Here is a 27,007-nt window from a genome sequence, read left to right on the forward strand (position 1 = left end):
AACGTCAATAAACATAAAAATGCGAGCGCGTCGAAATCGCGGGATTCTTAAAAAATTTATGCATGGTCAGAGGGTTAAGAACAGTACCTACGTTTCGTACATACTATTCAATCATAAGACAATCAAGTCAATGGCTGATCGTCGATATCAAACATCACTTGCGCTTGGATCATAACCATTTGCAATCATCGCTATATTTATACGAAATTATAGAAATTAAACAACAACAAATATAAAATTCGTAGTTTATTTCCGGTATAAAACATGACAGGACATGGTTCACCTAACAAGGGCAATTTGAGTAGCTACATCACTGATACGGTCCACTTGTAAGATAATTATACATATACTTACAATGTCTACAGGTATTGTTTCACAGTATTTACTAACCAATATACAGAACAAAATATACCTACATGTTTTAAAAATGTAGACCTAAACATGATCCTAAACACATTATATGACTATGGACTGTACATACGTAAACAATGGATGGATATCTAGCATACATCTTCGGTTATTACTCAAATAATTCCTTTAATTAATTTCTAACTCTTTCCTAAACATTTTTATAGGTTTCCTGTTTTTTTTTTTCTATTTATTTAATTCTCATGTGAATATATCAAAATAATTCATCTATATTAGTTTGGCGTGCGAGCAGTCTACGAATTGTTTTAATTTCTGTGTGGATGCATAATGTTTCCTCCATATAAAGTGCATTATTACCTACTAATTTTCATGCAGACAAATATGACTTTATTCTACGATTCACATAAACAAACTATTCCCCGCATTCGATCGATTTACATTCACCCGACAACGCAAAAACAAATAACTGTATTTGATTGATTTATCTTCACTTGAAAACGAGAAACAAATTATTGTCTGTATTTGATCAATTTTTATTGGCTCGAGATCGAGAAACAAATTACTGTTTAAATTAAATCAATTTACATTCAGTCAAGGACGCAGGCGTGACTCAACGTGTCTTAATTACTTACATAATTTTTATACTTCTAAATTCCTAAGACAAAATTATATTTTTGAGCCCTATGTGATATTTCATAACTGTAAATTAATATAGGTACCTATTACGTAACACTGTATTTATTTATATATGAAATACGTTTCTTGGGGCATTTCTCGTATACATAACGTAGCCACGCTGTGTCAGTGGCGCTGCATGTGTTCGTTGACGCCAGTGTGGGGCCGCAGACGCGGATCGACGAATTGCGATTGTGACCCACTCGTTGTGCTGCGCTGGCTCACGTCCGACGAACTGCCGTACCATTGTAATAAACAGAGAATGATTTATTTTTAGTAGGTACATAATATAATATTGGGGTGCTAACCAGAAATCAAATTATATTATCCATGTAATCGAAACATTCCCCAAAGAGACCTTTAATTCTTTCTATGCATGTACAAACATGGCCGTGTGTGTAGGATAGGCCGGCATAGAATAGGCCACCCCGTCCATTCCCGTGGGTGTCGTAAGAGCCGACTAAGGGAGAGCGAGGGATAGGCAGCAGCGTCTCTATTAAAACATCTCTAAAGCCTGATTGCAGTTGCCAATTCGCCTCCCAAGCGTGGCAACTATTGGCAAAACCCCTCATGGGCTCTCCCTTGTTTATGTTCAACGGGGAACAGTCAAAGGCCGATATGATAATGATGTACAAACGACTCACCTTGGTGTCACATTGTCGACATCTACATTTTGCAAGCAGATCCATTGAGGTGATAATATATCACCATTTTTGGCACAGTCCAGGCTCCCATTATAAATAAGCAGGTCATCCATTAATACCTGAAATTTATTATTTTTAAAACAAATACACAAATAAATGTTCAAAAGGTCTTTTTATTGAAAATGTATTTTTACATTATCACTTACTGCAAATTCCTTAACACCTCTCGTGGGCGTTTTGCCATAGTTCCATATTTTCATACCATATACCGACACTGGCGCATCGAACACAAAAAATACTCTGAAACAATAAATGTTTTTAGAAATCAAATTATCGGTTTTTTTTAAACATGAACTTACTAGTACTTGAGTCTTCAATTGGAGTGTTCAAAATGTTTGATGATGCTCAAAAAACTGGGAGAGTCAAGAGAGCCATGGACATAAAATTTTGTGCTACACTTTGTTGATGCATGATTTCTGGCTCCCTTTGGATTCGGCGATCTTTGGCGCCACAAAATTCCTGGTAAATACATTACGATGGATGCATCCGCATAATGGTGACGAATTTCCTAGGGACTAACAACGAAAGTTTCTAGGGGGGAAGGGATTGTTAGCAGTGGAGTTTAACAGCCCTATTGCTATCAATATATATTAGATCGACCTCCACGTGGTTCCCCCTGGAAACCATCGTGAACAATTCTTGTTGAATTCGTCACGATGGGCTAACTGACCTGCTTCATCTTCACCTATCATCCTTCACTGGTGCCCCGCCGGTGTATACTGATAGCGCGAGTGGGGTTACCATTCCATTATCACCCATTAAAAAAAAACGAAAGTTTCTAGGGGAGAAAAGACTGTGTGGAGGACGACTTGTATGAATGGACCTAGATATATAGGATTAGAGGAGAAGTAGTGACTAGCGTAATACTTATAAACTCTTTATTCATAACAGGTAAAGGTGGAGTGAATGGGACTGTTAATAATGGGATCTAACTGACTCATTGCGAGCAATACGCCTCTAGCCACGCGGTTTTCCTTGGAAATTAACGTGGTTAATTCTACTGGATTTCGTGACGATGGACTAACAGACCTGCTTTTATCGTCACCTATCATTCCTCACTGGTACCCCGCCTTTTTATATTGATTAGTAGTAGCAGTAGGGGTTACCATTCCATTATCACTCAGTAAAAAAAAACAGAAAAAGGTAACGCCATTGTGCCCAAATTTAAAGTATTCGCGTTATAAAAATCTGATGAAGAGTTGTGTACCTGTTGAGCGTGCGCGGCAGCACGGGCGCGAGCCAGGAGTGCGAGGCGTCGCCGACGCTTGCGTTGTGTCCGTCCACCAGCTTGTCGGGCGTGCGCGCGTCCGCCTCCGCGCCTCGAGCCAGCACCACGTTCACGCTCGCCGGGTGCGCGCACACGTCTGCAAATATATTACTTTTTATGACGGCCCACCCGATCAGAAGCGAGTTCATCTTCCTAAAATCTACTTTCAATTTTTTTTTATACAACTTAAAATGGCAAACAAGCTGACGGCCCACCTGATGGAAAGTGGTAATCGTCGCCTATAGACAGGAGCAGTACCATGGACATTACAGGGTATACTGTTTCGCTCATGATATTCCCCATGCGTTGCCATTCCTGAGGACTCAGGTATTATTCCTCTGTACCCTGTAAATTCACGCCATATCCCACCCTTCAAACCGAAACACAGCCATGCAAACAGAACTGCTTCACGGTTGAAACACGAATGAGACAGAGGTACCCAAGCAAACGACTTTTGTACACAGTTTCACATAACCTCTTTGTTGATCTGCTTCAATTCTTAGTAGGAAGGGATTGTTGGTAATATGGACTACCAGTCCCATTGTTAGCAATATACCCTGTCAGGTCGACCTCCACGATAGTCCCCCCTGGGAACCATTATGCCGAATTCCACGAGTATTCATCACGATGGGCTAACCGACCTGCTTTTTTATTCTCACCTAACTTCTGTTACTGGTGCCCTTCCAGCGTATACCGTTAGCGCGGGCGGTGTTACCATTCCATTACCATCCATAAAAAAATCCTTAATAGGATAAATAATTAGTTTTTCTGAATTAAATTCACAGTGTTATTGTGGATCATAAAAGTAAACTCACTTGTTTCCGTGAGCGGTATGATGTTTCCATGGGGATCATACAGCTCAACTCCAGTAAGCCCCACATAGTAGGGGTCGCCCCATGTTGAGAATATGCTAATCTGTAGCACGAATCCTGTCGGCGTATCCATCTCTAGGTCACCGCCATACGCGAGGTACCCATTATGCATTGGAAACTTTTCATAACTTTTCATGTCACCTAATCTGTAAGTAAAAGAATACTTTATTTTTTTGCAAGCCTGCTGAACTCCAAAATCCAACCTACATATATAATCATGCCAATACTCAAATACATATTATGTTAAGAAGTATAAAATATGTAATTCTCAATTTAGTGATAGTGCTTGTAAAATTTAGATTTGACGCCTCAACAAGAGTCTATGCCATTCCCGGTGATATAAAATAAGCAAAGTGAAGGCAGATCTGTCCATGTTATCTGGTGGTTACGAAGCAAGAATATAACTTGTCACCTTTTTTCTAATCTTAAAAATGTCGTAAAAGATGATTAGTCGTGTAGGTTCCGGCATAGAATGGGCAACCTTTTAATTTCCCGTGGGTATCGTAAAAAGCGACTAAAGGAAATGGTTGAGGGATGGACAGCAGCGTCCCTTTTAAAACATGACCAAAGGCCTAACTACGGTTGCCAATCTGCCTTACAAAACTCTCTCATTTATGGGGAAGGCCTATGTTCAGCAGTTGATAATTATTGGCTGATATGGTATGGTATATGGTAAAAGGTGATTAAGGGAAGAAAGAATAACTGGCTATTTGATTAGAATTGTATGCGTGCCAGTTTGTAGCCATTAGTACAGACTTCCAAACAGCAAATTGACATGTAATTTAGTAAAAAAATAATATGTCAGTGCAACAAAGGGAAAACTCGAAATAGCAACAGTATTCCAAATTGCCAGACCTGTTGCCTCTCGCATAACATGGTCCCGTACCTGGCAGCGGGATGTTAATAGTTTTTTAATGGCTGTAATGGAATTTACTATTTCACTTTCATCCATTAAAAAACCTTTAACGTCACAAAATGCCAGTGTGAGGATGAAATTAATGCAGTTGGTCCATCGTGATGAATTCACCAGGAATCAACCACGATAGTTTACAGGTAGATTCTGAAGATATCGACTTAATAATAATTAGGATATACTCGTATAGTAAGTAATGGGACCGTAAGTCCGTCATTCAATCTCTTTCCTTTCAGTTAACTTGAATTAAGAAGTAAGGTAATACTGACCTATCACCACGCACGAGATCAACCTGGTGCGATGGTGAAGTAGTCACGGTAAGGTCTAATTGCTGCACGTAGTCGTAGCAGGTGTCGCCGGGCGCGCGCCGCAGCAGCACCGTACGTCCACTCCACCCCTCCACGCTCAGCCGTGCCTCGCGACCACCGATATAGGACAGCTCCAAGTTCGCGTTATAGTTCCATATACGGACACCTGTAACCAAATACCCGCTGGGTATAAAACACTCGTGGGGTCTATGTAGATCAGGGACAACTCTTGGCATAATGTTTTATCCGTACTGTACAAGTCTGTACTGTACTGGACTAAAGTCCCTCGTACACACAGATATTTGGTATTCAGTCTTAGCAGATAATAAATTACTACATTGTGTATATAGTATTTAAACTGTATTAGATAAAAAAAAAAATGAATAATACTAGTAGTAAATTATAGTTTGTAAAAATATGTCCATATTTTTCTGAATTCGTATTTCTTAAGTTTTGTTTTTGTATGCAAGTAACTCAGCCTACAGATAAGAGTAAGTATTTCATAGTTCATCAAATTAAAGACTCCAACCTCATAAGGGTTCTCTTTTATAAGTTCAAGTACTAATCTCTATTAAAGGCAATTGATACTCACTGGTGATCTCAGTTGGCTCTCGTAACTCCATCACTATATGACAGTATCTACCACTTGGCAAATTGGTACACCACATATCGTCAAAATCTGTAGTAATATTTCTACCGTTAAATAAATTCTTGCATTCGATCAGACCATGCTCCGGTGGTTGCTCGTCTGTAATGGGTGCAGTATATGCGAAAGCTCTGTGTAGTTTTACCGATTCATTATACCGAAGGATATCTATTCCTAAGGACAAAAAATAAGTCATGTTACAAACTACTGTTATCTAAAAAGGTTTTAGATGTAGTTTTTTTTACAAAAAAGAAACACCAATTTTGACAATAATTCCGGTATTGAACAACAATGATTCAAAATCGGTTCAAAATTGATAATATTTTGTATGATATGTATTAAAATTGTAAGTTTCTTGAATGTACTGTAGTTTTATAACTCAATCCCACAATACTTCATTACCTGTCAAGCCAATGAGATTTCTCTGTCCCCAATTAGACATGAGCGTGAGCTTGACCTTTTTTACTACATACTTCGTCTCCTGCTCATCTTTTAGGGCTTCTAAGAGTTCTGTAGGGTTGAGGTCATGATTGCTGTCATTTGCTGTTAGCGGCCGTTCAATGTTTGAATCTAGCATCGGCTCATTGTCTTTTAGGAGAGTTTGGAAATTCTTATCGTTTTGCATTACTGATTCAAGAATATTTGAGTCTTTGGTGAATAGTATTGTCTGAAAAATATAGATAAATACAGACAAGTGTGTTAAATATTAAAATTTGTAATTTACAAATTTGTATCCAAACTAACATCACCAAAAGATGGTAAAGGTCCTTTGAGCTCGCCGCTCGATCTGGCTATTTCACCATGGAATATAACTCGGTCATCTAATTTCATCTGAACCAGTCGAACACCGCGAGTTGAATATATGCGAGATTTGTTGTAATTCTGAAAAATATTTTCAAATATGTAATGAAAGCAATTAGGTTTAGTTGACGCTAGCTCTTATAGGTAAATATAAAGATCTTTTTAGATATTTCTGAAGCAAATAACCATACCCAAATCCTTAGCAAAGCAAGTCTAGCGCATCTAGCTAGCAGTACACTTAATACAATCGGCAAATTTCGTGGCGCCGATGTGGTCCACGCGTGCTTTTCGTCGCGTGTTCGTACTACGCCATCAGCTATGTTCTCCACGCGGCCATGATTCGACTGATCTCCTGTATCAGAATCTGTCCATACCTAAAGAAAATAATAAACATTTTAATTCTAAAGCGTATTAGTTTCAAACTATTTGTACACCAGCCTCTTCGAAAAGAGCCAAACGTACTTATCGGTGAGTACGTTTTGTTGACTTGTACATGAAAAGAAAAAAGATGCCAGACGTAATTATTTTGATATATCTCATATACGCGGTAGCGATAAAGTATCTATCGTTAGATTTATTTGCTAGTAGTCTAGGAACGTAAATAATTAATAAATAAACACCATTCACCTTTTCGATTAAAACTTCATTCCCATCGGAGTCAAATATCTCTATACCATTCAGACCAACTAAATATTTGTCTCCCCAATTGGAGAAAATTTTTATTTCCAGCAGTCTGCCTTCAGGTAGCTCTGGAATAACAAACTCATTTTTTGATCTCTCTTTTATACTCGTGGTATTCTTGGTAGATACTGAACTCAACGATGCTGGCTTCTTAGTAGTATTTTTTACCGAAGATTTTCTGCTCAAGTTATTTTGATCCTTAGAAGTGGATTTCTTCCGCAATTTATTACTTTCCTGATATCCTGAATAAAATATGACCACGTACTTAATTAATTATATGGAATACCAATTAATAAATTTGTAATAAAAAACTAGTAAATTTAATCCGGCTCGAAGGACCATTTACAATGATTATATTCTTCATTATACTTACTTGAACCTAAAATAACGTCGTGAAAGTCTTCGTCAATAACATTATTAGATCTTCTGTGCCTTGGTGTCACGTAATGAGGTAGCAAGTCGGACATAAAGTCATTCGAGCTGCAGTCTGAGGAATCGCCCCAGTCTAGCTTGTTACTTCTTAGATACTTCCGTCGTCCATTTTGTATTGTGTAACCTATGCACAATAAGAATTGAATTCTTATAAATTCTGAGATTTTAAGTATGAATGATATATGGCCACCTCCGTGGTGCAGTGGGTAAGTACGTAGCTTTGTGTAAATGAGGTCAAAAGATTCAATTTGGTTTGGACAAATTAAAGAAACTAATTTTTCTGAATTGGCTTTGCTCTGCATCTAAGTTCTATGTGCCCCTAGATTTATGTTTTTTTATTTCTCACAACATTGGACACCTATTTAGCTTAACAGCGATTATTAATTGAAGTGAAGGTATCGCCAACTAACCAAAGCCTTACATTGATTTTTTTAAAAGTACGAACCTTTATTATTTCGAATGGTTCCCGCTGATAGAGCTAATGTTTGCAACTGTGGTTTCATTATCATATCTATAGTGGCATCCAGCGATGTCCTTCGGGTTAATCTAAACAGATAGGTAAGTAGGTAGTTATTGAACGAAACGAACGAATTATGAAACGAAACGAAAAAATTTAGTATGTATTATATTTCAAGAAATTAAAGCATGTTGGTGAAACTGAGATTTTATATTATCATTAAATATTGTTTAAGATTTTATTAATCTAAAAAAAAAATCCTAACTACAGACACATAAATTGGTAAATGAATTTACATAAAAAAAAAAAATTACCTGTGGTTATCCAATTTTAGACTGCTCAATTTTATGTTAGGTTCTTCGAAATTTGTGGAGTCGTTACTTATGTGCGTTTCTTTCATCTCCCTGAAATGAAATGACTTAGTGCGTAGTATGCAAAATAAATAAAATTTAGGGTTAGTGGCCTTGGACCGTTGGCGCTATTGAATAGCTAATGTGAGCCTTGGCGGAAGTTATTGAGTGCATTGTGCTAACACCCTAACATACCAAATCATTAATCATTCATGGCGTTCCGATTATAGGAAATTGAGAAAATTGTAGGTACTCACTGGGTAATGTCTTCCAACCAAAATGGTATTTCCCTGTCCGTATTCGTGTATTCGAACCCATTTTGTTGCTGTGCCATCCTTGAGCCATTAGAAGGCCAATACGATCTTCATCTGCTATAAATATTCTAATTTCTTTATGGCTAATAATAACTTCATGGTAACACGCACAATTGAAATACTTTAACAGGTACTTAGGTATATATTTTGGAAAATGTTTTGTTACTTTACAGAATGTTATAAAACAGTTTAATTAAAAACCTAATAAAAATTATTTCTCATTCACACTTGCACTTTTGAAACATATTTTTGGCTTTGCCGCTGTTTGTTTGACCTTGGTTGCTATAGTAACTTATTTTTAAATGATCAATGAAAAAGCGATTGCGTTATCTTGAAAGAGCTAGATTTATCTTGTAATGCAGCTAGAGTGGTATTTTAAATAATGTAAATATATGTAAGGAATAAGGGGAGCTGTATTTAAAAAAGAGAAATACCTTTAGACATATTACACTTAACAGCGCCATCTAGTCGCAAACTATGCAGGGCATCTCAGTGTATGCACCGTGAGTATTAGACTTATTAAGTGACTGCAAATAAAAAATTTGCAATGTTGCAATAAAAACACCCACATCAATAGAACATAATAGACATATATGCCTACTAATGAATACAAATATTTGCATTGTGCGTAAATTAAACCAGCAACCATTGAAAATGTTAAGTTTGTAAGTCGCCACACTATTTGGTTAATATTCTATATTATTATATTCTATATAACAGGCCAGATGAATTCATCAGAAATTAACCATGATAGTTTTCTAGGGGAACCGCGTGGAGGTCGACCTGGTTAGGTATATTGCTAGCAATGGGACTTTCGGTCTCTATTACTGCAACATATTTATATCGTTCATAATATAGTCCTAACAGAGCCCTAGTTATATTTGTCGCGATTGACTAATTTGATGAAAATATAGGTCAATGTCAACATCGGGATTGTTCACTTTTCGTTATTGGCGTATGACTGGAGGGGGAGGGATTGTTAGTAATGGGGACTTTTTTTTTTCAATAGAATAAAAAGGAATGTGTTGTCGCAGCATTTACTTGTGCGGCAAAATTGCTACGAAGTGGTGGTATCCTATCCTGTCTTCTACAAATTTGAGAGACTATATCTAAAACTATCCTCCTACGCCTCGATATTATTGCTATTAAAAATCGTTGTTCTCAATCTATGTATATTGGGGGGAAAGGGATCGTTAGTGATGGAGACTAAAAATCCCATTGCTAGCAATATACCCAATCAGGTCGACCTCTTCGTGGTTCCCCCTGGAAACTATAATTATATATTATTTATATCATGGTTAATTCCTGATGAATTCGCCATGATGGGCTAACTGGCCTGTTTTTATTCTCATCGATCACCTTCACTGGTGTTCCGCCAGCGTATCCCATTAGCGCAGGCGGGGTTACCATTCTATTTTCACCCATCAAAAAAATCTATGTATATATACCGTCTGTATTATATATATATTTTATGTATGTACCTTTAAATTTGCAAATGACAATTACCAGACACTACGATCGTTGTCTCTCAATGTCACTTGTTTGTCAATGTCAATTTTGTCATTAACAACAAGAGACGTGTGCTCGGTTCAATAACCTAAAAATATTACAATATTGACGAAAATTATTTATTTAACAGTTAAAATAATTCATCGAAGCTTCTATTTACATATAAATAAATCCCTTCTGCAAGTTAATTATACACTATTATGTTAGATTTGGACCAAAATAAATTAGAACAGAGAACCACCAGGGCAGAGAGAGAAGTGAAAGCTATTGAAGATGAATTGCAGAGGATTTCTGAAGGAGATCTCAGTTACACAGGTGATCCACAATTGGAAAAATTACTCACAGACAATGAGAAATTGAAACATCGTTTAGCTATTCTGGAGAATGCAATTAAAGCTGAAAGTTCCGGCGTTAGTAGGGAACCTACTAAAAGAGAGGTTAGGAAACGGCCTACGCTTATTACAGACATTAGTTCTGTAGAAGGTAATGTTTGCATTCTGGATGAATTGAAAAATATATTTGAAGTAGCTATAACTTCTGCATATCCTAATCTGATTGATCCTCCTATCGTTATTACATTGTCTGGGAATAATCCTAAGTTTGGAGATTACCAATGTAATTCTGCTATGGCTATATCACAGTTGTTAAAAGCAAACAATATTAAAACTAACCCTAGGGAAGTAGCCAATAACATTTTGAATAAAACTCCTACATCACCTCTCATTGAAAGGATAGAAGTGGCTGGAGCTGGTTTTCTAAATATCTACCTAAATAAAGAGTTTGCTGAACATGTTCTAAATTGTATCCTCAGATTTGGTGTAAAGCCACCACCACTAAAAAGAGAACGAATTATTGTTGATTTCTCCTCTCCAAACATTGCTAAAGAAATGCATGTAGGTCACTTAAGGTCCACAATTATTGGAGACAGTATTTGTCGAGTCCTTGAGTTCTTAAACCAAGATGTCCTTCGAATAAATCACTTAGGAGATTGGGGTACCCAATTTGGAATGTTGATTGCACATTTGCAAGACAAGTTTCCAAATTTTAAGACTCACTCTCCTCCAATATCGGATCTGCAAGCATTTTATAAAGAGTCAAAAAAACGGTTTGATGAAGATGAAGAATTTAAAAAAAGGGCTTATGCTTGTGTAGTTAATTTACAGTCGGGACATGCAGATTATATTACAGCTTGGAAATTGATCTGTGAAGTTTCACGTCAAGAGTTTCAGAAGATTTATGACAGGTTAGATATAAAAATTATAGACAGAGGTGAATCATTCTACCACAGTAGGATGAACACCGTTGTGAAAGAGCTTAAAGATGGTGGTTATCTTGAAGATGATGAAGGGAGATTAATAATGTGGGGTGATCCTGTAAAACATGATGGTATACCTTTGACTATAGTGAAATCAGATGGTGGTTATACCTATGATACATCAGATATGGCTACTATAAAACAAAGAGTAGAGGAAGAAAGAGGAGATAGGTTCATCTATGTCACAGATGCTGGACAGTATACACATTTTGTGATTATTGAAGCATGTGCAAGACGAGCTGGCATTTTGAAAAGTGGACAGAAGGTAGAACATGTGGGATTTGGTGTTGTGCTTGGTGAAGATAAGAAAAAATTTAAAACCAGGTCTGGTGATACTATAAAACTTATTGATTTGCTTGATGAAGGGTTAAAAAGGGCCCTTGATAAATTGATTGAGAAAGGTCGTGATAAAGTGTTAACACCGGAGGAATTGAAACAAGCTCAAGAAGCTGTTGCATATGGTTGTATCAAATATGCAGATTTATCACATAACAGGGTAAATGATTATGTGTTTTCTTTTGACAAGATGTTAGATGATAAAGGAAATACAGCTGTGTATTTATTATATGCTCTTACACGCATCAGATCAATTGCTAGAACTGCCCAAATCTCAATTGACCAGCTATTAGTTGAAGTTCAGAAATCTGGATTCAAATTATCTCATGACTCTGAATGGAAATTAGCCAAGGTTTTATTAAGATTTCCCGAAGTGATTCTGAAAGTATCAAATGATTTATATATGCACAGTTTATGTGAATATTTATATGAAATATCATCAACTTTCACTGAATTTTATGACAAGTGTTATTGTGTAGAAAAAGATAAAGAAGGGAAAATTGTTAAAATTATATATGAGAGATTGATGCTCTGTGAAGTAACTGCTAGAATTATGGAAAAAAGTTTAGATATTTTAGGTATCAAAACAGTATCTAGGATGTAGTTTCTATTTATTATAAAGTTTGCTACTAACTACTTTTGAATTTATTATAATATTTAGTTTTATTATGATTTATAATGCAGGATATTTGATTTTTTCATTGTCTATGTTCAGAACTTTAATATACAGAGATATCAAACACAATTTTCTTGATCATTTCTTATGGATTTATCATTTTTCTAAACTTATTATAACCATAAATAAAATTCATAATATAATTTGTAAATTTTTTTATTGAGTTCCCAAAAACCTCTACAAAACTATACCAGGGTCCATATTCAAAAGTAACATTCAAGAAACAACACTATTATGGAAATCATTTAGATAAATCACTGGCCATATTTTTTACATAAACGAATGTATTTTATACCTTATAATCTACAACAATACACATTACGATACATGAAACACCATACAGACAACAATTTAACATTACTTTCAGATTACATTTCCGATAATGGTTATAACAAAAATCACAGAATATTAAATATCAACGTTAATTTATTATTACTTTCAAGAAGTTAGTTCTTTTATACTTTTACATGAGAACAAATACATACCGTGATTCCAAAAGAGAAGGTGTAGTTAAAGCTGCATAGTAAATTAACATGTTTGTGAATGTGTGTTAACAGGGGTGAAACTACAGGCGCTAGTTTAGATTTGTTAACGGTGTTTACCATTACCGGATAGTTGCTCATAATTTAAAATGTCACATAGGTTTTGGTGTCTGTAGAAATCGAACTCACGACCACCAAAGTATCTTTGATTCGGGACAGTGAACTACTAGGTAAATACCTTTTTCATCTTTTTTTTTATAAATACTGACAAAAACTTTTAAGACTGTTTATACCAAATCTGGCAATTTCTTCATTGTCTGTATTTTTTTAAAAACTAACACTTCAATATTTCATGTTAATTTTAAAAATGCTCTCGTATAACCCAAGTCCACGAAAAATTCTGCAACTACTAATTATTTTGACTTCAGAATTTACTTTGGGAGTTTTACAATGAGTGCGATACTCGTATTACAAGTACAGGTACCTCTATCATCAAGATTTCCGTAATATAAAAGTATTATATAATAGATTGAATTCACTATAAGAGCACTATTTGAATAACAATAGAGTCAGACAAATAACATTAAAAATTGACAGATTTAGCCGTACAGACTTCCGTATTAATACGTAGTTCTCTTAAGTAGTGACGATCAAGTTTAATTTGCATCTGAGATAAGGAAATTAATAAATATGAAGACACCTGCGGTGAAAGTAATTCTAATAATTTCATACACTTGGTGACAAAAAGTATATTATCACATTTCTATTAATAAAAATATTGTTAGTATGAGAATTATACCAAGTTTCCATTATGGAGGACTATCACTTAATGGAGTATATATTTTTTTGTAGTATTCATAAATAAAGGTTGTCTTTACTAATTACTATGATCAATACAGGATCTATGATATATTGGAGCCAATTTCAAAATATCATTCATCAAATACATGGAAAGACGAATATACATGTGCACCAAAGGTAATAAAATTCTTAATATATTTTTAATTACAAAGTAAATAGTGATTTTGCGATACATTTGGGTTGTCTCTTAATCTAGTAGTAGTATATTTGACTGGCGTTAGACGCTTGTTTTATAAACAAAGTTTGCCTACTCGAGTCGAACGAAATTTGTCTGCCCGTATCTACCTCCGTAGATACGGGCAAGCCTAGTCGCTTGAAAACTTTCTTTCCATAGGTTGTCGGTTCTCTGAGTTATTTGTTTGATCTAGTACCAATTTAGGTTCACGATATACAGCAGAAAAAAAAATATAATGACCCAGGTGAATCATGGGCAGAGGTCATAATTTTGAACCATAATAGTCTGGGATCACCTGGGACACATGTTATTTTATTAAATTAGTGAATTTTAGTACAGGTTTAGAGAATGCAATTTTAAAATCAGCCTCAATATTGGTCTTAAATTCGCAATGACACAAATTACTTAATTAAATATACAATTGTCTTCGCCAGTAGTATTAATGTATTACTTTATAATACACATTGTTAATAATCAATGTACGCGCTTGTAATTTACTAGTTTGAATTCAAATGGATATAGTTTGATTTTAGGAATTAGTAAAAAGCTATTTCGTTATATTTTTTTTTTTATTTCCATAAGAATAAATTTATTCTTATGTAATTACTTTATAACAGAATAGTCTTTAGAAGAGTAGATTAACAATTATGTTTGTTTTAAATACTTATCTATTAAGAAAATTATTCCTAACAGTGTTCATTACAATTTGATTACAATTTGAGATTCATAAAAAATATTTTTATGTATGTACGCATGAATTAGTTGCACCGACAAGAGGAAATTCTTAAATGAAAAGAGAGATATATGAAAAAGTTGATTTATAAGAACATTAAAAAAAGTAATATTTTTAATAGGTATGCCCACATGTTCTTTAGATTTTGGAATACAGTTAATATTGATTTAGTAAAGAATTTAGTTCTGTAAGAGAAAAGATGATTATGCAAATGTCGGTGGGTATATGGATTGTACCGATTACTATCAATTCAGTTTAAAAATAATTTCTATACACACATTCTAAAATTTACTATAGAAATCGCTAACATTGTTAACACTTGGTGATTTAAAACGTAAATTATTGACAGAGGACCCCAATCATGCTTGGATGGTAAATAAAAACTCGTATAACATTCTACCCTTTCCTACACTTATAAATACTTTGCACTCTTTAAGACATTTAGAGATAGTTATAAAATATCTAATCTTAGGAAGGTAAAATTTCCCTATATTTTAATTACAGTATATAAACCCAATGCCATCTAGTGATAAAAATAAAATTTGTTTCAATTTTTAAAATAATTTATAGACAATTTCAGATAATATATTATATATATTTATATATAAAAAAAAAAATAACTACATATTACCAAAACGGTAAAATCATAACGACTCGTGTTTTGTGCACTTACAATGCATTATACCAAATTACCCTGTGGTATCCTTGACTAACCAGTTTTACATAATGAATTCACATATCAACCAGAATAACAACTTAATATTATTTATTAAAAATCATTTATATAACATTGCAGATTATAATTAGAATAGGTACATTACTTTCAATTACAGATCTCGTAGTGTGTATACAGATGGAATATATTTCGAAATATCAACATCTCATTACCAACATGTATATCGTAATTTCCAATTAGATATATAAGTTTAACTTAAATAGGTATACCGAATCGAAATCAGGAAATATTAATGTAAATTATTCTTAAATCTTAGTTTAAAAAGAGAACTCACTCTTTTCAAACCAAGTTTAGTTTTAATCCATGTCGAAACATCAAATGTAATATCTCTGTATACACACTAAGTGTTTGTAGCAAATAAATGACTAGAAATTGTTAAAAACTGCCGATATTATTGTAAAAAAAAAAATCGCCTAATGCACGCCAGAACTGGGAATTAAACATTCGATTAACATATAGAGTTATTGTATTTTTCATATTCTTCGTTAATAACTTCTTAAGTAAGGAATATAAAATTTAACAATGTATAGGTAAATGAAGCTTAAATAGAATATCTTTTTAATGGCAGTTTCCAAATCACTGTAAACAGGTTTAATTTCGAGATCGACTTATGCAAAAAGATTTAGCCAGTAATATTTTAATTATCTATTAAGAAAAAAATGTAAAAAAAGGTAAAACTGACTATTTTGTAAATCCAATCATAATGATTAAAGTAGTTAATGTAGAAGTAAACATACATTTAATGTTAATAATTATACGAATAAACAAAAATACACAATGAGTCGTCAATGAGCATTGAGACTAAGCGATAGCTGCCACAAGGTCGCGCCCGTTACGAAAGATTAAAGGGCAACGCATCATTAGAATTATCTGTATATATAACTATTGGAATTGTTGTGGTGACCTCCTTTTTACACAGTCACCATTGTTTCCAACGACACCCAACAAACGGCATCGAACAAACGAATAGAGCTTGTATTATGTTTTATTGTTTTTAAAGTCATAAAATGCCAGTGTTTGTTATTTCTTTGCATCTTAAGGATTAAATCAATTGTCATTGAATTTAGTATAGACGTAGTATTTAAAAAGTAGAAGGAATGAAACTACTTTTTATTCCGATTTATTAAGATCCTCTTTACGTAGACGCTGTCGGAGCTAAATTAGTTTATATTAATTGTCATATCCGAAATTGCCAATTAAAACAGATATTCTATATTAGCGATGTGAAGGTAGGTTTTGGAAGTCTAGCAAAATTATCTAGTCAGCACAGGAACAATTGAGCAATTCTTAAAAACCTAATTAGGAATAAATAAGTCTAGTGGATAACGTAATAATGAATGAACGGCTCGACCTAGAACGTGTGAACTATTGTAGATGTTTAGAAAACATGTTGTCTTAGATTAACACGAGACGATACATTGTACTAGCTACGCTAAAATGTATAACCAACTAATCTAAGGAAAAAATTCACATTGAGGTGTATAAAAGATCTCGCTGAAAAAACTGGATTCGTATAAGTATAGTTACAGTTATAAACTTTTCTAAAAACCCCAATATTTTATATAGGTACTCTAAAAATGGTTGGTTTGGTCTCGAGATTCTGAGATACGACTACGTACACTACAACAATACAATAAGTTTCAACAATATCTTACAAAATATACACACAATTCAAACATTTATTAGATATTTGGCTGGACGCGGTCACTTGCCGTCCACGAAAACATCACGCCCCTCGCATTTAAGTTATTAATGGTTAAAAGTGGTATCCTATCGTCACTGAAGGCTGGGGTCAATTCTGAAGCGCCATTCCTTATCTCTATCTCTAAAACCACAATTGCAGTTTGATATTACAGCAACATTGTAAGTATATATTAAATTTATAACAGAATTTATTTAGAACCAATTTAGGTTCAATTGTCATAGATCCGTATCATAAATACTTTCGATCTATCAAATGAAAATGTTTGAGATAAATTAGGTGAGGCAACTCAGAATCGACTCCACTGTCAAATTAAGAGCGTACATACGAATATGTGGCAACGTCTGTATTAGCAATTTTTAAAAGTAATTTAATTTTAATATTACATATTATGAAAACAGTGGCATTCTATTGCCTTAATACATTATCAAATAACAAAATATACATAACTACACGATATCAGTAATAATTTATAACTTTTAACATTTTATTTTTGAATAAAACTTTTTTTTAGTATCAGTTTTTTATTTAATATTTTTTTATCGTGATCGTTTTAAAAATATTTAATTTTTCGTTGATATAACAATATTTCAAAATTATTATTGAGGAATATTTTTTTTATTATTTGAACATAGACGTTGCCAATCGTGCAGTATGAACTCTCTTAATGATATTTTAATTAGATTTATAATTGTTAATGTTCTCGTCAGGTTTCCATTAAGATTAATTGCACATTTTCCTGCTTCAAATAAAATTAAATAATAATTTCATTATATTTAAATTCTATAAATATCAGATCTTTACAACGTTACGCTGTGGAGTATTTTGTAAATAATTGCCAATGAGTAATCAGACTTGATATTTACATTATGTGCGTCCAGTAAAATGTTCAATTGCACAGCATGGAATATACTGACAAAAGCTCAAGTCTTTAAATCTATAAATAAATATACAACCATCTCTCTATCTAGTTGGAGTAGGTACTCGACTGGGGGGCAAAGCCACAGAAAACGAATTTACAAAGGCATAAATTGTCACGAGTAGCGGACAATCGTCCCGTTGTCGCTCTACTGTGGCCTTGTGGTCGAGTTAGGATACAAAAATAGTTAGAGAGCTCAAATAATCGAGATTCAATAGGATAATCGGGCAGTCTTCATTGCGATTTTAGTTCGGGGAACAAGTGGCGGAGTATGGCTAGGTAGTGAACGGTGGCTGCGAGCGCGACGAATACGTGCCATATGGCGTGGGCGAACGGTATGCGGCCGTCTGACTTGAAGAAGAACACGCCGATGAGGTACAGCACCCCGCCTGTGATCAGGTCGCTCATGGCTGGGAACTGGTGCTGGAAACGATAGACAGATCACCCTTTATTTGATTGCTGCAAAACAGATGGCTATTTAAGTTTACAACCATCTAACAAATTACATTAGAGAAGTAACAGCTCATACAGTGTTTAAACGTAAGATTAAGGATTGGCTGTTATGTAATGGGTTTTATACCATTAATGAATATTTCGCTAAAAAAACAAATGCACTTCATAACCTACACTAGAGATACCATTGATGCTTCTGTTCTTATGCACTAATTAATATCACAGTTTGTTAAAATATTTTATTAATTTCGACAACTATTGTACAGGCTTTTATTTTCCGTTTACTGTAATAAATAATAATAATATATTGTATGACAAAGGAGAAGAAATATAATTTAGAATATATATATAAATTTCTTATATTGATAAAATTTGCACGCCGACATAGAGGCAGAATGTACACGGGAAATATAAACCTCTATCATCTAAAATTACCTACATTCTAGCAAAATAAATTCATTTCATTTCATATGACATAAATAAAACCATAACAGAATGTAAGTATGGAGTGCAGCCACACAAATGAGTTCTAGCTCAGCGGGAATATTCAGCAAATTTATTCAGGGAGCAAATCTAAAAAAGTGGTTGCAAAACTCGGTTATTTTTAATACAGGACAATGAATGGTCAAATTTATTGGTCACTATTTTCATTTCTAGAGATGTATCATTATCTCTCTTATTGTCAACTTTAATGGATTTAATGTGAATGAGACCTTAATGCAAAGTATCGAACTAAAAATAAAATTTATGTCCGAACGAATTAATTTGATAGCATTTCTTTCTTTATTTTAATCAAGTAATTATTTCGCTCGATTTCACAATTTCTAATAAAAAAATTATGTTAGGTAGCCTTTTTCAAAAGCTAGACTGCTGTTAAGACTAATTATTAAGAGCCATGTAGAAATATGTAGATTTTCTCTATTATTTAAAATATTGAATGAGCTGACGGCAGTAGTCGCCAATAGACATTGAGAAAATAACGGTCATTATAGAATACATTTCATGGATTGCCATTCCTGATTTAAACGTGCTGTACTTCTGAACTCAACAGTACAGTTCAGTAAGAAATAGGTGGTAGATAGACTTATGATCCACTATGGAACTGGCAGAGGAGTAACAAATGCTTAACCCTTAAAAGCCTGATTTTTTAAATTAAATTAAAAAATATAATATATAAGTGTACCCTTTACTGTGTTTACTAATGGGGAAAAATAGTAAAAAAATCAAAACAATATTTTTATATATTTCTTTTGAAAAATACATTTGGTATCATTTTTGATACTTTAGGCATTACGGTAATCAAAATATTTACATTTATTTACCAATGAAACAATGCAAACCCCGGTATCAAATTTGAAACTTCAGGTATTTAAGGGTTAAATCTCATCCACTTTACACATTTCTGATTTTAAGATAAAAAAAAATATGTAAGAAAACATATAACGTGACGTAACGCACTAAGGGAAAAATCACGTCTACCAAACGTGCTCAAACTAAAAATGTATTCAGATTATTAATTATCACTAGTTATATATTTTATATCGTTAATGAAATATAAATAATATATACTACTATTATCATAAATCATACCACCCGTTAACTGTCCACTGCTGAACATAGGCTTCCCCCTAGGGAATAGGGGGGTTTTGCTAACAGTTGCCACGCTTGGCAGGTCGATTGGCAACCGCAAATTGACTTTGGTGATGTTTTAAAAGGAACGTTGCCATTCCACGACCACTAAGTTCCCTTAGTCACCTCTCATGACATCTAAATTAGCATATATGATGTTTTAAATACTGATTGACACAGGTAAAGCCGTGAGAAATAGCTGGTCATTATTTTATCTATGGTTGTATGTACATATAAATCCTTCGATATATAGGTACTTTAACGCGCCTTCAGTTGCGTGTCTTGAAACCATTGGGACTGCTATTGGCCATCTAATTATTGGAGAAATACATCGGCGAATTGCGACTGGGACTTCTTTTGCAAATTGATGATATAAATTATGGAAAGTAATGAAATGTGGGAAGTCCATTTATTTGTCTGCCTTTACATTTACTACGGTTTTATAATTAAAAAAAAAATGCTAAACTGCGTCTAAAAAACTAAAGAAAAAAAAAAGAAACGGTTAAACAAGCAACTTAAATTGAGAATTCTTTTTTATTCTCTTGTATAGAATATACAATATTATTTTTACTCTCAAAACAAATAAATAGTCCGCCGAATAAATGATACGCTCGTAATGCTAAACATGATACTAAGTAATACAATATTCTTTTATATGTACGCTTTTTGGGCAAAAACGGCGATTTAATAATAAGAAAGGACAATGAACGACGAGATGATTCGTAGACATATAGCAGGTATATATAAATATTGTAATTAAAAACTCGTAACGTGTGTCTACAAGTAGGTACATTTTATAAAATAACAAATATAGTTTTCGGTAAACAGACTAAAGCGGCAGCTTCAATAATCACTAAATTACCTAATATGGGACCAATAGGGTTGGAGGGGGGGGGGGTTGTTAGCAATGCGGGCTACCAGTCCCATTGCTAGCCCTGTCAACCTCCATGTCCCCCCTTGGAAACCATCGTGCTGAATTCCAGGTGTATTAATCACGAAGGACTAATTGATCTGCCTTTTCATTCTCACTTATCATACTTCACTGGTGACCTGTCAGCCTATACTGGTAGCGCACGCGGAGTTACCATTTTATTATCATCCATAAAAAAAAAATATTAGACCTACAAGAATGGAAACCCTTACGATAGAGAATTTATCGAAATTGGTTGATAATCGAATTAACAACATAATCTTGTAAAAAAAGTAAAAAATAACTACTTTTTTTTATTAAATGTGTATGGAATTAACGAATGACAATGAATGTGAGAAAACCCTATCGATTATAAAAATAGGTTTAGAATTCTTTAAAGACATTGCGTAACGTACAAAAAAAAATACGGAAATCCTTCTCCTTTTGAAAATCACTAAAATAATCTTTAAAATTAATTCTTAAGATTTAGAACCTTCTTTTCGATATCGGTTAAAATACATTAAATTAACCGAACACATTATCCGTAGACATTAAAATATCGACTTATTTAGAAAAACAAATGTATCAAATAGAGCAGCCCTTTTGAGTCAACAATGTGAATACAATAGCAATATACATATTCAAGCGGTAATTATTGTCGGTTAGCCTAATTAGATATTAAATATTACTGCGTGTTGGTTGTTACACAACATGTAAATATACATGTAAGAAAACATTTAAGCGTTATCTATCGACATGACGGGGCAAACACATTTCGAAATCACGGAATTGTTCTGTATTTATCACAGCTTGGTTAAGACCAGTATACTCGTATATGATAAATATTTGTATGTGGAAAAGAAAAAGTATATTGAAAGTGATCTATGGTCCACCAATAGATAACGCTACGCTTGACAAGATTTTTAGAAAAAAAAATATCAAATCATATTTAACTAGCTTTTTGCCCGCTGCTTCGTACGTGTAGTTTCTGAAGTAGGAAAATCAATAGACTATTTTTAGATGGCGTATCAAGATTAAATTAAATCAGATTTTAAATTAGACCTTCAGTAACATAACTGTGAAAACCGCATCCGATTTAGTGTTGTAGTTTTTGCGTGATGCAAAGCAAACTATCAGACAAAATTTCTAATAATAATTGTTTTGGCTTCTATAAGTCATATATAAGACCTCTCATAATATTCTTAAATATATTCTGAGTACAGACATCGTCTAATTGTATTTTTTTTTATATCAGTAAGATTTCAGATATAGGAAGAGGAAGACAGATTTAATAAATAAAAAGCGTATATACGGTCTAATTAAGAAACCTCCTCCTTTTTTGAAGTCGGTTAAAAAAGATAATTTAATTTTATAAAAACCGTCTACGATGATGATTTTTTTTATATTCACGGATGACAAAAATATCTGCTAGATTTCCAGCTTGCCACTCATGTGATATATGCCATGTAATTCTATTATAATAATAAAAATATTATGCTAAGGAATAGTATCCTCGTCTTGCAAGCTCTAAGAGATTAATATTAACGTCTTATACCTACACGGTACATTACCATTGTAGTGGAAAATAAATAAATAATTTATAGTAGATGGTAGCAGCCGAGTCTAGTATTCCGATGTAATTTATTATTTACTACAAGCAGACCAAGGTAAACAACGTTATTTGGTGGCTTAAAATAAGAATAGAAAAAGCACATATAGGATTATCATTGAATTTTTATTCTTGTATCTATACCAAATTTGTTTTAGGGATATACGACGTATAAAGCCACATACCACACGGTAATTACAAATTAAAAATAAAACTTGATAATTTACATTCTTAAAATTTCAAAATAATAATTACTCTACCCTGACATTAATGCTCCTTTTCACTTTGGTTTTGCTGTAAGGGAACTCTTGCAGAGTTAAGCTCGTCGCATATTTTCTTTCCACTGACGTATTTCTTAATGTATTATTAGTCTATACAATAAAGTATAAATAAATAAATCCTGTTGGAATTCCTGTAGGAAAATGGAATTTTCCAATTTTCCTACAGGATCAGGGTATAATAAGATTTTGCTACTACCTACCTATAAACATAGTTATATCATGCGTATTGCGGAATGACCTGACATTTAAGTAATACCAACATAAGTATAATAACTGTCTGCCAATGTCATAACAATGCTTGCAGTGACGTCAATACAGACTGCGAAGAAAAATAACCATAGCTTAGTAACCAAATCTTATTTCAATTTAATTTCATATAAAGTTCTTTTTTTAAAATGTTAAGAAAAAAAGACCAGACGCTACATACAAGAGAAACAGATATCTAAACTCTTTTGTTTATGGAAATAGCATATAAAAAGCCGATTTACTGTATTAATAGGAGTAAGTAAGAGAGTAATTAGGTATTTATTATTTATCCCAAAGGGCGATAAGCTGTATAATTAATTGTAGTATTATACCTGTCAATGACAATTACTATTTGTTGTAGGTATATAAATATATGGATATTGTTAACAAGATTAAGATATTAAGAATGAAATGTTAATTACTGGTGATAAGATAAACGGAGACTGTCAGACCAAAATAGACTTCGGATATAAATTAAGATTACTCAAGTACATACATTTTTGATTGTATTGAAATATGTGTAAAATTTTAGTAAAAGGTTTTGTAAATTAAAAAAAAACAATAGTATTTATAAGTATTTACCTAATTGTTATAAAACTTATTTTTTTTTTATGCAACAGAATGACAAACAAGCTAACGGCCCACATAATGGAAAGTGGTAACCGTCGCCTATAAACATGAGCAGTATCATGGACATAACCCATACTCTCCATGCGTTGCCATTGCCTTACGTAATTCTAATGATATAGAAAATTCTAACTAATTACGTCATGCAAAATGGAGGTGTTAGTCGAAATCAGCAAATCCGAAGGATGTGTAAAATATACAGCTTACATTAAAAATGAATAAGTGATATAACTTAAAGAGTACGAATAGAAAACATTTCTACATGAACCATGAAAAAGGGAACATTAATTTCACTTATCGTGAAGTTTTATTCGCTGTTGTCTCCCATGCTGTAAGGTACATTGGATTTATGAGACACATAATCCAACCTTTTTTATTACTACTTATTCACGTACAATATATCAGTGAAAAAAAAAGCTGAAATTAAACCTAATACCAAGCTACTGATCAGCGTGGTAATGGTATAAAATTCTTCTATGCAGAGAGATCTATGAACCGGAATTAAAAGAAGATATTTTTGGAAATAGTCATTTTTTACTATAATGTAATGAATTCAGAGAAAAGTCAAGACTTTAAAACTAACGTACGCATGAAATGAGTTATAAAAGTGCAAGAAGCAAGAGATGTAAGGAAAGAAATATACTCCAGATAGGTTAGTATAACCTGAAAGCAATATATATTTATGTAAACAGAGGGCTTACCATGAAATGTTTTTCGAAATTTCGGAGCCAAACGAAACAGAAATTTGATCTTAAAATTACATAATACATGCCGTTTGTAAATATTAAAAATGTTAAAATATTGTTCCTTTGGACTTTCATGATAGGATGTAGGACGAACGAAATGTTAAACTCCATTTATTGGTCTGATTTTGGTATAAACAAAAACACGAAATTGAGTCCGAAATTTCGGAATTTCATTTCATGGTAGACCCGTAGATGTAGCGCCCCCAAAGATTTGAAAGCGCTTAAATACATAATAATAAAAAAAAGAAAAACACCGAAGTTAATACTAAAAAAAAAAAAAAAAGAATATATATAAAAACAAAACAGAATAGAAAAATATATAAGTGCTATTATTCCGCAGCATCGGTATAGTGGCGTGCATGTAGAAAAATACCATTACAGAACATGTTTTAACTGAAGCTACGATGTTGGTTACCAGTAAACATCGAGTACATTATGTTTTAAGTAGGATTGAATACTTTTTTACATACAAAACAACAACAAGCTCATGCAACACTAAGGTATAGTATTAAATCGGTGCTCTAGGACGTACATTTGATGTGAGTATGATCGCCGCGGGCCCTAGCCCCATGACCAAGTAGAGCAACAGTTCCAGCATCTTGTATCTCTCGTGGAAGATCTGCTGATAGGTGATGCCGAGGACCGCGAGCAGCCAGATCGCCCAGCGGAGCTCCCTTAGCATCCAGCAGGAGAGCGTGCCCACCGTCAGCCAGGGGAAATACGAGCTCGCGATGAATATGTAAATCATGGCGCGGTCGCAGCGGTGGAGGAAGTGTTTCATTTTACTGTAAAATTAGTACGTTTTTAGCACGGTATGCGTGTGTGACTGTTAAACAATATTAGTAAGCATTAAGTGGCAGGTGACGTTATAAATAGCAGTTTTTATTTTCACTTCTTTAATTTACTTATACATATAATATTAATTGTAAATCTAAAGTTAAATATAGAGTGAAATCGAAAGAGAATGTTCATCCAGTGAAACCAAACATTTTTCCTAAAGAAATATAAAAATTGTAATAAAAATTTCGAGCCTTGATTCTTCCATAGTGACACTATGCGTCCATCCGTCGTGTCCATATAGGAGACTTAAATTTTTTTGTTGTCATATTTCTTTGAGAAATGTTACAAAACATGTACAAAAAAAAACAAGTTCAATTATAACAAAACCAATTGTTGTAGTTAATTATGCTATATTGTTCATAAAGATAAATAAAGGAATATAATTATTTAATCTTAACATAGTTCACACACACATTCATACCATACACCCATACTTAACGCATACAAACATACTACACTACACGCCATCATTTTATAAGTATCAGTAAAAAGGAATTGGAAAGGGAACTACTGAACCGATTTGATAATATTTCCATAGAAATATCAAATCGTTTTAGTATAGTTTGGTCCCATAGGACCAATCTGTAAATATATTATTCCAAGTAAAAAAGATTTTTTTTCTTTTAAACAAAGAATTTTTAAGGTCAGTTGAAAAAGATGATCGATTAAAATTTTACTCTGTATATTATATGAACTCTAAAATTTCAATTTGTTATTTCAGCAAAATTATAATAATATTTTAAGAAGCAGTATCTACAAATAAGGTTAACAAGAGATTTGTGTCAAAGTTACCGTGAATTTAAACCTGTTTCGGAAATGTTTTAATCACGAAATAGCTAATTTCAATATGATTTTCATATTTTAATAAAGACTTTAAAAAATCTTGGTTGTCCGTAACATAATATAATCGTAAAACATAAATTAAAATTTTATTTTTATAGATACGTAGATTCTTTATAGACTTCAGAATCGATAAGTGGTAGTAACAAAAAAGCAGTTTTTTTTATCATACATAATTTAATAATACAAATTATTATTAAAAAAAAATAGTTTATGATAGCTATATTTATTTTATGCTGCCGTCATGAAGTCCACAATAAAGATGAATGTTATATTCCATTTATTACAGTGCATCAAGTCGTTCAGAATACACGTTGCGTCAAAGGTACCGCATACTCTGGAAACACATTGGCCTACTTTCTTTGGGTAAGAAATGAAGGTAACATAATATTTTATTGCTGAATAAAATTGAAGGGGTCTGGTATATTATATATTATATCCTAAGATTATATCTTAAAGTTTTTTTTAATATATTATTCTTTCTATCTTTAGAAGTGTCGTTTATTAATATACATATCACATGAATGGAGAAAATTTCAATAAAATATATACATAAATAAAGTTAATATTAATGTTTATATAATGTACATAGT

The 27,007-nt window shown here is 33.2% G+C and overlaps 3 protein-coding genes and 1 long non-coding RNA gene across 5 annotated transcripts in view; 2 read left to right on the forward strand and 2 right to left on the reverse strand.

Moving 5' to 3' along the window:
* Positions 1 to 231: 231 nt before the first annotated feature.
* LOC113516187 (protein KATNIP homolog) lies at positions 232 to 9,051 on the reverse strand. 2 transcript variants are annotated; one of them, XM_052899196.1, is made up of 15 exons: positions 8,733 to 9,051; positions 8,440 to 8,529; positions 8,114 to 8,214; positions 7,610 to 7,792; positions 7,183 to 7,304; positions 6,747 to 6,929; positions 6,499 to 6,636; positions 6,157 to 6,421; positions 5,701 to 5,928; positions 5,070 to 5,274; positions 3,831 to 4,033; positions 2,956 to 3,112; positions 1,895 to 1,988; positions 1,689 to 1,807; positions 232 to 1,279 (listed from the first exon to the last, which is right to left on the reverse strand). In XM_052899196.1, the coding sequence occupies exons 1-15, from the start codon at positions 8,807 to 8,809 to the stop codon at positions 1,171 to 1,173; spliced, it is 2,274 nt and encodes a 757-aa protein (XP_052755156.1). In that variant the 5' UTR covers positions 8,810 to 9,051; the 3' UTR covers positions 232 to 1,170. The 2 variants fall into 2 exon arrangements, with proteins under 2 accessions (XP_052755156.1, XP_052755155.1); XM_052899195.1 differs by having other exon boundaries at positions 7,183 to 7,478.
* A 1,273-nt stretch (positions 9,052 to 10,324) lies between these two features.
* Positions 10,325 to 12,787, forward strand: LOC113516118 (arginine--tRNA ligase, cytoplasmic). The gene has a single exon (XM_026900490.3). It carries the CDS (start codon positions 10,499 to 10,501, stop codon positions 12,551 to 12,553), a length of 2,055 nt encoding a protein of 684 aa, XP_026756291.2. The 5' UTR covers positions 10,325 to 10,498; the 3' UTR covers positions 12,554 to 12,787.
* The window catches only part of LOC113516106 (monocyte to macrophage differentiation factor), a 28,346-nt gene continuing 14,104 nt past the window's right edge, over positions 12,766 to 27,007 (reverse strand). The window contains exons 3-4 of the mRNA XM_026900475.3: positions 25,267 to 25,519; positions 12,766 to 18,656 (exon numbers count right to left, since the gene is read on the reverse strand). Coding sequence (XP_026756276.1) covers positions 18,468 to 18,656; positions 25,267 to 25,519 — 442 coding nt within the window. The 3' untranslated portion in view covers positions 12,766 to 18,467. The remainder of the gene's footprint in view (positions 18,657 to 25,266; positions 25,520 to 27,007) is intronic.
* Positions 23,447 to 25,273, forward strand: LOC128201604 (uncharacterized). Its single transcript, XR_008253323.1, has 3 exons — positions 23,447 to 23,616; positions 23,723 to 23,849; positions 24,471 to 25,273. It is a non-coding gene; the product is annotated as an uncharacterized LOC128201604 (long non-coding RNA).

This window comes from Galleria mellonella, unplaced genomic scaffold (genome assembly GCF_026898425.1).
Source record: "Galleria mellonella isolate WM207_F2 unplaced genomic scaffold, CSIRO_AGI_GalMel_v1 utg56, whole genome shotgun sequence".
NCBI classification, from domain to species: Eukaryota; Metazoa; Arthropoda; class Insecta; order Lepidoptera; family Pyralidae; genus Galleria; species Galleria mellonella.